The sequence below is a fragment of the Epinephelus moara genome, chromosome 22 (genome assembly GCF_006386435.1).
Source record: "Epinephelus moara isolate mb chromosome 22, YSFRI_EMoa_1.0, whole genome shotgun sequence".
Classification (NCBI taxonomy): domain Eukaryota; kingdom Metazoa; phylum Chordata; class Actinopteri; order Perciformes; family Serranidae; genus Epinephelus; species Epinephelus moara.
The window spans coordinates 24,715,241-24,730,028 of record NC_065527.1 but is presented as its reverse complement, the minus strand read 5'-3'; the positions used below and the strand labels follow the sequence as shown (position 1 = coordinate 24,730,028).

At 41.6% G+C, this 14,788-nt stretch overlaps 1 protein-coding gene across 1 annotated transcript in view; it reads left to right on the top strand.

Annotated features, from left to right (window-relative positions):
- Window positions 1–14,788, top strand: part of samd12 (sterile alpha motif domain containing 12) — a 70,219-nt gene that overhangs the window by 43,536 nt on the left and 11,895 nt on the right. Inside the window, exon 3 of the mRNA XM_050035174.1 lies at window positions 1,611–1,740. Coding sequence (XP_049891131.1) covers window positions 1,611–1,740 — 130 coding nt within the window. The remainder of the gene's footprint in view (window positions 1–1,610; window positions 1,741–14,788) is intronic.

Genomic DNA, 14,788 nt, shown 5'->3' with positions numbered 1-14,788 from the left:
CCCAGCTTTAAGTCAAAAACATTTTGGAGCTTCTTGAATGTGAGAACTTTAGATCTGCAATGATAAGTCGATTAATTGATAAGTTGATGGACAAAAATTCAAGCGACAACTATTGTGATAATGGAATTGAACTCTTTTTTTAGGGCAAAAAGACAAACATTTGCTGTTTTCATGCCTCTTGAATGTGAAAATTTGATGCTTTTCTTTGTCATACATGTCAATAAACTGAATAGCTTTGGGCTTTTGGACTGTTTGTTGGGTAAAACATACTATTTGAAAACCTTGGGTTCAGGGAAATTACACATAGCATGTTTCACTATTTATATGACAGTTATTGACAAAGTAGTTCATTGGGAATTTAACAGCCAGATAAATCAATAATAAAAATAATTGTTGGTTGCAGCCCTGGAGGACTTCCTGCTTTTCAATGTTTTATATCACTGTAAACTGAATGGTGTTGGTGTTGTTGGACCGTTGGTTGGGCAAAACACGACATTTGAAGGTGTCACCTCAGGCTCTGGGAAATGGTGATGCATTTTTCACTATTTTCTGATTTTATATTATTGATCAATCAACGAACAAACAACAAAAACCACAAAACCAGAAAATAAATCACACAGTATAGGAGCTGTGTTGTTTTGTGAAAAGACGTGTTGGTGGTAATGTGCTGTTAAAGGTAGCAATCTGTCAATAAAAGCTGCTATAAATAATGCAAGTTTCAAAACATTCAGACTTTTCTGTGAAAGAAAAATTCATGCAACATGCTTGTCAGGCCTTGAGGGTACAATGCAATTTGTGGAGAAAAACTGAATGTAAACAAAAACATTTTTTTATAATTAAAGCTTCCCAAGGTACCTCAATGCTGGGCAGACACCGTAAGCCCGTTATTAACCCCTATCTAAAAGTAGAATCAAGCAAAACAGACCAAACCACATAAACAGCTTCTCAGAGATCTACTGGACCGTATCCTTCTTTTGTCCTTCTGCCTTTGTTTCAAAGTAAAATTCAAAGTAACGTTGCCTTATTGTCAACATTTTGAAGATACAGCCATCTTGTCATTGTTTTGACAGATAAGGTGAATAAATGGTGTAGCGTGACTTAACACAGCATACAAGTTAAATAAAACCGCACAGTGTGTATGCCCAGCTTTAGATTGTCTAAATGTATAAGAGCTGTGAGTCTAACTCTTTAAAGGATGAATACTTCATTGATCCTTGAGGGGAAAATGTCACACAGCAGCCAGTAAATATTATATGACAAAAGTAGTCAGGTGGAAGGTGTCACATGACTGCAGCAGGACCCATCAGTGGAAAAAGATGACAGTGAACAGTATTTCGTGAGACAGTTACTGCAGTGACAGTCCTGACATCACAGGCTCTGACCAAAATGTGGAAGTGGTAGTCCACCGACAGTGCCCCCAGGCTTTAATAATACATGTACATACATTAGGGATCTCTAAAAAAGAACAACAGAGCCACAGTTCAGGAATTTTGTTAGAAATGGACTTATACAACTGCTTCAGTACATGTCAAAGTTCGTTGATTTTAACCTGAAAATATGAGCAGTGTGAAAGACTATAAAATGTTTCTGAACTTCAGTTTTTGTCTCAGCCAGGATATGTGAAGCTGTCCAAGCCAGTGGCCCTGTGGACCCAACAGGACGTGTGCAAATGGCTGAAGAAACACTGTCCCAATCAGCACCAGATCTACAGCGACTCCTTCAAACAGCACGACATCACAGGTACTAATCTGCACCGTGGCTGTCATGCAGTCATAGAATTAAAGGTGTTGGGCTGCCCAGTAGCTCACTTGGTACAGCGAGTGCCCTATAACAGGTTGGCCACAGGTTGGATTCCAGCCTGTACTCAGAGTTTTACTGAGTACCCAACATAAGAGGTTATACTGAGAACCATCTGTGAAACATTTTCAACCACAACCCCCTATAACAGGTTCTACAGAAACCCTTCTATACAAATCCTTATACATTCCAAAGGTTTCATCTAGAACCAACCCAGGGCTGCTCTGAAAACAGATTTGAAAAAACAAATTGACTACCTTGCCTATAGACCTCTCTCAGTTCAATCACGGTTGTAGTTTAACAGGTGAACCTGGGGTCAAGGGAACCACGTTCGGCAGCCTTGAGGCTTCACAAGGCTCCCAATGGGCTGGGGCTGATGTGGTCCAGCGCATTTAAAGGGGGTGGAGCAGAACAGAAATGAAATGAATTGTTTAAGGGGATTCCAGACACAACTACATTTAAAAACACTACATAAAGCATTGGAAAACATTTGAATATTTGAGTGTGAGGATCTTGTAATATCCATGCTTATCCATGAAGAACTCTTTCTCCCAAAGAGGGTTCTTAGGATGAAAACAGTGGAACCCTCAGTCTTACAAAGAACCCTTGAAGAACCCTTTTTTCAATCAAGTGTTCTTCATAAGCAAATGGTTCTGGATACAACCTAAGCCCTTCAGGAAGAAGCTTTCTGGAACCCTTATTTCGAAGAGCGTGGAATATGGTTTTCCAACATCCATTCTGCTTTTTTTTTTCTCCACGCAATCAAAAAACACAGGTTTTGTTCTGTAGCTGTTGCTTGGTGATTAGTGCTTGATGCTCGCATTTACATTGTTAGAAATTATCAGACAATGCAATTCACAGCCATTTATTATTAGTCAGTCAGGGTCAAAGTAACTCTGTCTTTCAGGTGCAGTAATTAGCTTTGTTAGTCAGTGTAGGAGAATTCATATTTGTGACACTGGTACAACTTTAAACATGTGAACAGTCAAAACAAGCTTTTTATTTGACAAAACAATAATTGCAGATCAAGAGTTTACAGTGCAAATGTGATGCAGCACTGAACTCTGCTGTATCTGTCATTTCTCATCTCGATGAAGCCAGATCTCATCCATAACATCCCAGGTGCGCTCTGCACCCACTGTCTGCCACCTGCAGCCCTGCCACTCGGCCTACCCGTCTGTCCATCCCTGCCTCCCCACTGTCGGCGTCACCGCTGACAACAGTTGCCACGTCAATCATCTCCCTAACGAGGCTCCTCAAGGTCACCCCTGCGCTAACGACACTCCGGTCCGCATAGTAACAGACGACCGTTAATTGCCATGCACTCTTCCTCTCAGAGCACGACTGATCACATTAATATGTTTATTTGTTGCTTTCGAGGACCTCGTCGACTCGGTGACTGGCTGGCGGGATAAATCGCTTGGCGGTCATGATGAGCGGTGTAATGACTCACGCTCCCATTATACCCTTTGATGCATTTTGACTTTTATATGTTTGCATGGAGGGTTTTGGGATTTAGCATCCTCTGTTTAATGGTCTGAAAATATGAATCTTGCTGCTTTTCAGTTCAAGTTGCACATATATCTCATGAGCAGCACGGAGGTCCTGGAGATAACCCACAGTTCATTGCATGCTTGCTGAACCGCTGCTACATTTTCAATCTATCTTCAAGTGGAAGCATTTTGGAAAATTTTCTGTTCTTTTCAGTCAAACATGGATCGTTTACTGAACGGGCCTATTTGGCAAAGACTGCCTCAGACACAAAATAACTAGACAGAAAACAACCACAAGGACACATAAAACGACCACAAAGAGACACAAAATTACCCCAGTAAGGTATTAAATAACCTCAAAGAAACATAAAAGTACCTCATAGAGACACAGTGTCTACAAAAAGACACAAAATTACCCCAAAGAGACCTACAATTGTCTCAAATTGACATATAACAACAAAAGTGAGACAAAAAAGAACACAAGGAGGCACAAAATGAATACAGAGACACAAAACAACCACAAGCACACACAAAATTGCCCCAGATTGTCACAAAACAACCAAAGAGAGATACAAAATGAATACAGAGACACAAAACAACCACAAGCACACACAAATCGACCATAAAGAGACACAAATTGACCAAAAAAGACACAAAATTACTTCAAAGAGACCAAAAATTGTCTCAAATTGACATAAAACAACAAAAGTATATCACAAAACAATTACAAGGAGGCACAAAATGAGTACAGGGACACACAACAACCAAAGACACATTATTCCCTCCAGAAGTAACAAAACGACCATAAAGAGACGCAAAACAACCACAAGGAAACACAAAAGGACCTCAAAGAAACACAAAAGGACTACAAGAGACATGTAACAACCAAAGAAAGACACATTACCTCAGATTGACACAAACCTAAAACAAACACAAGGAGACACACAACAACCGCAACAGCACAAAATGAATACAGAGACTGAGACACACAAAATGACCTCAAAGAGACACAAAACGCCAGCAAAGAGAGACAAAATGATGAAGAAGAGACGCACAACCACCACAAAGTCTGTCTTGCTCCATGTAAGAGGGGTGGTGGGGCCTTTTGCATATCTGTGCCCAGGGGCCCGTTGTCTCATAATCCGTCCATGCATTGAAGGTACAATAGAGGCACTGCTGCAGTGACTAATCGCTTGTGACACACGAGCTGTAGTTTTTTCTTTTAAGAGTTTATTTATTAATTTGGGTGTCGTGCAAGATGAATTATTCACAGCAATAATTCAGATCAAACACAAGGCACATACACAAAAAGGACTATCAGAGGCTACCATTGAAAACATCCCTCTTATCTGTGCAGTGTTTGTTGAATAAAAGAGGAATCATGTCAAGTGCAGTCATCCAGTCATTCAGTTGGTGGAAATTTCTCAAGAGGTCCATATCTAATCGAGGAAAATTAATCTAACTTTAAGATTAAACGCCTCAGTGTTGCTGACGAGCCTAACGCCTTCAGTTATAGTCTGTAAATAAATTATATTTTCTCACATTAGTCTTTCAGTGATTAAAACATTAGAACTTAGCCTCCTAATGGTGCATTAACTTAATGACCTGTGTTTGTTATTAAGGTGTAATGATTTTTTCATACAAGAAAGGAAAGGGTTAACCAAATATGCATGCACATACGGCGCACAAACACACACACGCACACTTTCCTACTGGCACAATTAGGAGATAATGACATGCGCAAAACCTGCAAGTAATTCAGTTTGTCTTCACATCGAGCATTAATTAACAGAACCCAATTAAAATAGGCCGAGCCACACCAATTGGGCTCACAAGGCAATTTGCATCCCAATCAATCTTTGAAATATTATGCAGATATTTTTCTGTTCCTACACCCTATTAGAATAAACAAGAGGGGAAGCAAATGATGAATGGAATATTGTTGTGGAAAACAATCATGCGTAGACAAACAAACAGTGAGTATGAATACATTTATAAGGGCATGCAGTCATGCATCTGAGAATATCTATTTGTTCAGTGTGCTTGTCATACACTAGCTATAACCCTTGAAAACTGGGAATGTGTGTGTGTGTTCGTGTGCGTATCTGCACGGATAGGCCTGATTTTTGGTTTCCAGAATATTGGATTCTTCAGACCGTAGCGTCTCTTTACTGTATTTTCTGTCCACAGAATACTCTACCCTCTGTTCGTCTGCCAGCGGTACTCAATCTCACTTGTCTTGGCAAAGTAGTCATCCCTTCATAAAGTACCAAATCAATAAACGGTCTCAATTCCAGATCATAATTCAAACAGGCATTTGTGTCCTCCCTCCTTTGACATAAAACAGCAGCGAGGGAAATGCATTTTACTGCGTAGCAAGGCTGGTGCAACATTTTAACGTCGAATGACTTCAGTATGCAGCAGCTGCCTCCCTGCTAGGCTCCTGTAACCTCAGCCAAAGAAATCAATGTTTCCCATCCTCCCTCCAGCCTATACTGCCAAGAAACCCTTTCCCTCCCTCAATCTTCACCTCCCACCCCCAACAGAGACGGCGGCGAATTTGACTTTAACACCCAGCTGTCATTAAAAATGCATTAAAGCATATTAAGGCGTAATTAGATATTAGTCCCTAATCCGTTGTAATTACAAGGACGAAGCTCTTTTGCTGGGAGAGTAGCTTGGCATGAAAAATTAGTTAAACACACAATTTCCGATACCTTAGATGTAATCAGTGCAAAAGGTGTGATGACATAGGTAATCAAAAGCAAGGGGATGGAACGAGGGAAAAAAAGAAGGTGAGTCATTATTAAGTTATATTTTCTGTCAGAGAAGACCATTACATCACATAGTGGAAATTCAGAGGCTCTCTGAAGGCATACAAAGACTGAATTAGATGCAGCTGTAGAGGCTGGCTGAAGGGCCGGGGTTTACAAACCTTTGAGTAGGTGGGGCACTAGTAAGTATGTGTTGGGGCTCACATTTAAAGCCCTGGCTATTGAAAATAACAAATTGAACATTATTAATTACATTGTTCATTCATTATTCAGTGTAATTAATTATGCCCCAATTAACGACTTTAGATGTACTAACATGACATAATGTCAATAAATTGTTGCTGTTTGTGACTCAAAATAGCCCACAGCCATGGATAGATTATGAGATATCTATAGCTGAGTATCAGGTGTCGACTCAAATAACCAAGTACCAAGTAGTATCAAAACATCCCCAGACAAATGATGCCTGCATTCGATCCTTTTTGCGCCACAGGTCTGATCCCAACCATCCGGACTCCCTACTGGATCAGCAATTTTTCTGTTGCTGCCTTCTCTGGAGCTGATCTCCTCTGGTGTATGGTCAGGTCAACATCTGACATGATATAATAAGGCTGTGAGCCAGCAGCGGGATCCCCAGCTCCAAGACAAAAGGCTGAATCAATCAAACATGAGCTTTAAATACTCCCTGGTCAGACTACATTACTACTAGCAATATTATTACCATTAATAACACTACAACCCCCTATCCAGGGTAGAGTTGATTTTACTAAGGTTTGCAAAAAACAAATCACATAAAGAAAACCAGTTGCTTCCTCCGCCATCCCCAAAGTCCCACTTGGTACAATCCACATTGCCAACACCTGGTGCCGCAAGGGGCATTCATATGTACGCGTTTATGTGAGCACCATCTACAACCAGGAAGTGGACCTTGGAAAGGACAACCATTAGAAATCAAATTAAACAAATGTATCAATCAACTATAGTGAAAGTTTAGATGATAAAGGGATGTCACAAAACCAAAGCAAAGTATTGAACTAAACTTTTACCAGACTGTTGAGGAAGTGAGTGGAGCTCTCTCACAAGCAGCAGCGGCTAACATCCAACACCGAGCCATTGAACTGACCCAACAAATTTATGCCAACACTGAAACAGCTTGACTCTGTCATTAAACATGTTACTAACTGTTAAGTGAAGTTAGCCATGTGAGCCTGAACAGTCTACAATCTGGTGCAGTCAAGTGCAGTGTATTTGACGGAGTTGGCAGCGAGGCCACCAATACATTCAAAGGTATGGCTTTACTACATGCCACTCCATTCACATTATGGGTATCAAGTGAAATACTTTTTTGGTATTGGTATCACTTGAAGGGTACTGGTATTGATAATGTTTACTTGTAATTTTTTAACGATTCCCAGCCCTAGAGACAACTGAACCCTAGACTAGACTCAAGTGGTATTTATTTTTTCATACCTTTATACGTTCCTGAAATTTCCCCGGGGTATATGGTATATTATGATGATAGTGTCTGGCCGGCTGTTTACAATTCTGTAACATTATCCCCACCCCACCACTTGGAGTCATGGTGGATGTCAGCCAGGCTGCCTTTTTTACTAGTAGAAACCGTACACTGACCTCTGGTGGTGAGTGATGTGCACTACATAACATGGATTTCTAAATACCCTGGTAAACTGTGAAACCACTCAAGCTTACCCTGGACAAAGATATATGAAAAGCCCCCAACCCTTCATACATCGGCACAAGACAGAATTTGGAGAGTTGTATAGCTTTGATAAAAAACAGACACAGCAGTGAAGTGTGAATTGAGACTTGAGCATGCAGAGAAGACTACTTCTACCATCCAGCAGTTCGACTGTTTCTCCTCACACAGGAACCCTCCAATAAATGAATAACCAGCCTCATAATACCCCTTGATGTATGGTGTCATAAGGCCTTACTCTGAATAATTAATAGCCTGTAATATTAGTGGTTTAATGAAGGGTGGCCTGTATCCAGCAGCTCACACTGTACCACTTCAGTTCCTCTAAAGGTCTGTGTTCAGGCCCCTCTGGTTGGCGGATCCATCATCCCTCCGCTTTGAAAATAACAGCAGCCTGTGTAGCTCTGGCCGTGATCTCCTTGTCCACTGGAAGGTCTCCCGCTGGGTACAAAATGTATATTTGATGAGCTGCAGAAAAGGATGAAAGGTGACAAACGCTATTTTGAAAAACCGGGACGAGGACACCCAGCAACACAGGCCTAAACAGCACTTGAGTGATGAGACAATGAATTCTGCAGGCGCCACAGACTACTGTCATAAAAGTGCTGCTGTGTAATAGAGGAACAGGCATATAGTAAACGAGTCAGAGGGACTAACATGGCTGCATATCAACTCAAGAGCCACAAAACAGCTCCGCTGGTGGCCATTGTTTTGTGTAATTTCCAAAAGGGAAATTTGAACAGCTCGCTGCTGATGAGCTGTTTGGGGGACAATTTGATCCGCAGACAGAAGGAATCGTGTTTAATGATGCCATTGGCAAGGTGATTATATAGCAATGTGTAATATAAAATTAATTACCACTTTGCCAATTGCATGTTTTGAAAATCTCGTCCTTGCTTTTCCATATGGAGAGTTTTGAAATTAATCTTCAGAGACTGTGAATGACATGAGGTAGAGCAGTTACATAAACAAAGTGTAGTTAGGCTCATTATACAGTATACACTCAGTCACTGCTATACTGAGACTGTTGATAAAGATACTATAATGCTGTATTCCTCTCTGTATGTTATTTCCTACTTTCCAACTACAGTCTTCCTTTATAATCACATAAAGAAAGAACAAAAGCCTTGACCTTCAAAAAACAAAAGAGAAAAATTGACTCTTGATGTTGAAGTCATTACAGCTCATGTCCCCAGTGAGCCTGTTTTAATGATCAGAGCAAGAAAATAAGAGATTTAGTTGAAGACAACCTCACCACTGCTATGTGGTTATGTGATTACAGTCCCAATCACAGTAATCTTCTCACACTGTGCTGAGTGCGACTCCCTAGCCGGTATGATTCAGCAGTGGCTCTCCAGCGTAGACCAGGCAATGCCTGAGTGAAGCCTGTAGGCAGTGTATTGGAGTTTACTTTGGGTTTTGGCAGGTTTGGTGCTGCTGCTGCTGCTGCTTGTTACCCAACAGAAAGTGTAACTCAAACTTGGTGCATCTTTCAAAACACAGCGGGATAGAGTATGGCTACCTGCATGACAATTACTTGTGTCCAAACTGCATTCAGAGCTCTGGCTGCACAGTATGTGTTTATTAAGCTTATATAGGCTGAGACTGGCAGTTATCTCTATTATTACTGGTACATATCAAGTCTGTTTAAATTTCTCAAGTTATGTGTCTTTCGACAGTCGACTTGGCTTTGAAGACTACAAATATTCACCAGAAAGCCAGCTGTGCGTTACCAAACCAAGATGTGGAGTTTAAATGATGAGCCTTTAGCAGGCAGGGATGGTCCAACAAAATATGCTAATGAGCTTCATCACTGGAATTTTTGGACTGGTTTTTTTTTTTTTTTTTTTGGAGCTTGACCCTTGCTCGGGACTAAAAACCAGGATATTGCTTGCATTATCTTTTGCAAGTCTTTCAATTGAAGTGCAATACTTCATCGCCATCAGCAGAGCGGGTGGTTGGCTTCTGGGGCTCCAGCTTTGAGTGTTTCCTCAGAAGCCCCAAATCTTTTAGGTTTTTAAAATAGCTTCAACCAGCAAACCAATGGAGCAAAAGTTCTGTTGCTGGGAAAACTGGGGCTCAGGAAGAAGAGCGAGTCGTCTACTAATCTCAAGACCTGTTTACAAATTGTGTGAGTGCATGTGAATGTTAAACAGATGAGCAGGTGGCACCTTTTATGGTTGCCCTGGCCACCAGTGTATGATGGGTGACATGTTATGCAGTGTAAAAGCACAGGAAGTGGACGGAAGTACAAAAAGGCACCATACAAATTCAAGTCCATTTACCATTTTACCAAATACAGCTATCCATAGGTCTGCCCTAACATTGTCATGGGGAGTTGTCATCTTGTTTCATCCAGTTGTGTAACCTCAGTGAGCAAGCTTGATAGCTACCTAAAGTTAGCTCCAGATCGATTGTAGTACTTTTAGCTGTTCAAGTGTACCAAAAAAGTGGCCATGGAGTGTGTTAGAGGACGTAAGATGAATAATGATGATGATGATGATGATAATAAGCTTTAATACAATAGCCCCAGACTCATTCAAAGGTTTAAGGGCTAAACCCTGGATTTTCACTGACCCTGAACCCACCCCTGTTCATCGCTGACAGGTCTATAGTATAGTGAAACTGATGTTCGTAGAAATAAATTGTGGTCCCATGTTGTCTATTACATGAGACTAATGTCTTCATGTGTACAAAGAAAAACTTTAAGAACTAATTTTGTTGGTTTTATCACAACTTTGGAAACATTCAAGGCAAGGAAACTGTATTTGCATTGCACTTTTTAAACTTCAAGGCAAGTGCTCTACGTAAGGCCAAGAAATGCTTTACAAAAGCATTTAAAAACACAATATGAGGGAAAATAGATTAAATAAAAATAAAATCAGTTAAACTAGAATGAAATGCAGTTATAGCGCAATCAGTAATGGGGTGCCCCAAAGGAAACAAAGGGCCCGTCCCAATAGCCCCCCTTAGCCCTACCCCTTGGCCCTACCCCTATATTTGCGCATTCCCGTGAGGGGTAGGGGTGTCCCAATTCCTTTTTGCGTGTAGGGGTAGGGGGCATAACAAGGGGTAGTGGGTATGAAACTAGCCCTTCAGAGCGAGGGATTTCAGATGCTGACTTGCCAGTGAGGGGTAGATGTCGCCATGGCCACCACCGAGCAAGAGACGGGGAAAAAAGTTCATACATAGCTAATGTTACCGTCGTCAGGTTGCTTGTTAGCTAGCTAGCTAGCTCGCACTATCTGGCATCTGTCATCTGTCCTGTTCTGCAAAATTGTCGGACTTTTCACATTACGATAACACGCCAGCTAGTATAACTATGCTGCCTCGTAATGTTAGCTGGTTAGCTAGCTAGCAGAAGTCCCCTGTCGGCTGTCGTACATCAAACGAAGCATGATGAATGCGGCAAACGCGATCGCTAGGATGAATGAGACTCCATTATAGATGCCGGTTGGAAATGTAGATGGCTTGCAGCTTCCTGTTTAAAATAGTTACGTATGCGTGAACATAACCGACACAGTGACGTAGTAAGTAGTGTCCCAATTCCTAGGGAAAGATTTCTACCCCTACCCCTTGTTGCTTCATTTTGAGGGCCAAGGGGTAGGGCCATGGGCTAAGGGGTAGTGGACAAGGGGGGGGTATTGGGATTGGGCCTAAGTGCAGTAGAGGTGCCCATCAATCAAAGGAGTTTTTAATGATAATATGAACAATATCATGATTTGATCATAGAGAATTATAATTCTGCTGAGACTTGATAAAAGATTATATTAAACCATTTCCCAGTGATACTTGTTATTTCACTAGTGAGGGTGATGATATGTGATGTGTCAGCAGATGGGCAGGATCACGGCAGGTTGCTCCAATCACAACCAGTGTCAAAAACAAAACAAAATCTGTTGCACACAACAAACATGCACATTCATACTTTGACTGGATGTAAAGGCTCTGAAATCACAGCTGACAGTCTGCTGAAACTCAGGGTGACAAGGTTAACTCAGGGCAGCTAGTTAGCTCCACAGTAAACCTTACAGTGATTTCAGTAATCTAAACTGACTCCACAGTGTAAAGAGTAACAGCAAGCTGTCCACAGGTTTTTAGCTGTGGCTAACCAACAGAGGTGTGGTATAATGATCCACAAACTGAAACAGATCAGTAGTGGTGAAATCAGCATGAGGCTGCTGCTGCTGTGACAAGTGGAGGACTGAGGCGGCTTATTATTTGTGTGGGTGTGTGTTTGTGTGTCTCTCGCTCTCTGGCCGGCTGGACTAGTTTCATTACTTATACTGAACCCTGTTCTCTCTAGGATCATAACTGACCTCCTCTCCTGCAGTCAGGAATAGCATTAGCATTGGATCACAGGTGCTAAGTGGCTGCAATAGCCTTTTAGCTGCAGGGCTACAAGCAACTCTGTGACTGAGACAATCAGTCACCATTTACTTTAAGGAACTGCAAACTGCTCAATATCACAGTGAAGAATCTGCAGTGGCGGTGCTGCCACTCTCTATGTTTTTGTCATTGTCAGCTTGTTGAATCCAAAGCTGTTAGCCCACTTTTATTCTTGAGGGGGGATCCGATCACATATGGCAGCAAGAAGTAGACTTACTAGGCAGCGCTCAACATCACTTGTTATTCTGTGCTTGACAGAGTGCAGTACAGGTTTGGAGTGCAGTCCACCAGATGCAGCTCAGTGACATTCATCCCCCAGAGGACACACATATGGGCACACAGCTGCGCGGGAGATTTGAGAAATAAGTGTGGAAGATTTACCTGAGGAGAAGTAGTCATAGAAGACATTCTAGAGCGGTATCGTCGGCCTCAAGCTCAGCTGCCAAAACATGTCAGCAGCGAGGTGTGTGATTTTTGATGTTAAAGGGAGAGGAGGGTTAATATGCTGCCTTTGTACTCCTGTCCTTACCCGTGGCTACCCGACACACACAGCCATAATTAGCGTGGCATTTTAGCTCCATGTGCGAAATGAAGGGCAGGATCAATGTCTGTTTGTATTCGTGTGACCAGTTGGCTAATATTTCCCAGTTTGCACATGCTTTCATATCTGGTGTGTGTGTGTGTGTGTGTGTGTGTGTGTGTGTGTGTGTGTGTACAGATGCACTTTAAGCTCCCATTCATCAAAGCCGTGGTTGACTGTGCCAGGCTATAGCTGTAGATTAATCTGCTTCAGCCCAACACTGCTGCTCACACACCACTCATTAATCTAACTCCAGGGACAATGTGTTTGTGTGTGTACTCACATCAGTGTGTTTCTCTAAAGTATCTGTGTATACATATTTGGTTTGCTTGTAAAAAAAAAAATACATCCAGTACAATACAGTGGATCATGATTTTTTTTGTAGTTACAATATGGCTCCTTATTAATAAAAGATTCAAGATTCAAGAGCATCACTGTCATCATGCGAGCATAGCAAAATTGCAGTTGCGTCATTCTTCAAATGGCACATTGTATTAAAGGGCCGTGTCTTACACACGGCACAAAGTGGTACACAGCACAGCTAGTTTCAGACTGACGCAGGTGTCATTTTCACAGCCAGCGCCCATGTTGTGTAAGTATGTACTGACATGCATCTGTGCCGTATAGGTCTTAAAATAAAATGTGCTCCAACAAATTCTCACTCCTAACTCAATCTATGACACTCTAGGTACCCTCCAGCATCAGTTTGGGATGCTCAGGGATACATGCATCATGTCTTTTCAAAATAAACTTATTTCTTACAGGAAAACATACAGTTTCTGCTTGTTAAATGCACACAACATACAACTTCCTCACATATAGGAAACAAAAATACGTTGATTTAGAACAAACTTGTACCCTTGGTCAATCTTCATTCTGCTGAATAATTAAATAAACTCAATGAGCCAAGGTTGATCTTACTTGAATAAATATTTGATACAAATCTGATCAGAGATGTTTTTAGCACAGCACACGTACATGGACACAGACATACAAAAAACCTTAAGTAGCCGAACAATGATTCAGCCTTTTATAGTGTATTTCGCATGTCACGCAAATGTGTCCAACATTGGAGTCTCAGCACCTACAAGGTCTGACAAGGTCTGCTCATCTGAGAGCATCTTAACCTTCAGACACTCTGGAGCCTCCTCACATGCCTGCATGCTGACAGTGAGGGACTCTGAGGCTGAAAATAACTAAACCCTGACCCTGAATGAGTCGTACATTCATACAAATATTACTATTGTTCATGATGACACTCAAAAACATTCATATTGAATCATTTTCTGCGTGACGCACATGGTTAAGTTTAGAAAAAAACATCATAGTTTGGATTTACAAGACTACACGTTACTAATGTAATGTAACATCATGTGACATATGTCACTAGCTAGTAGTGTGCTACATATACTAACTATCTGTTGTTATTAAATTAAGTAAATTGACTTTTGGTTTCACACGGGACCCAAACAGCAGTCTCCTGGGTGAAAGTCCAGAGTATGTTTGACCAATCCACCTCCTGTCCCACCCACCCAATGTGAACTTTCTTTCCCTTTATGCTATGGCAGTTACTTGGAGCATCAAAAACTGCCGCCCTTGGCTGTGTCTCATACGGCTGCTAAAGGGTGCCTTGCTGTGTATCTGACGCTGAGGGCCATTGACCAAGCATTGGTATTTGATGAGTTGGGAGTGAGATCGGGTTGTGTGGTCAAGCGCATTGTTGGTACATTGCTATTTTGAGGCAACAGACAACGATTGTGCCATTGAACAACAAAAACCTGTTTTAAACCAGAATGGTGCTTTATTTTCCTGCTATTTAAAGGGCACATTTTTCAGATTGTAAGATGCACCTACACAGGCAGGTTCACAACATACGTACACTCTGCTTGTTATACACACACAAGGGAGTTGCAAGCTTTGTTTTCTTCATCTCCTGACATCATTATATGGCTTTCAGCCTTGTGCGGCCGCTCTGGTGATGCCAGAAGAAGACGAGGACACACTCACCGCTACATCCTCCCACGCCTGCTTCACCTCA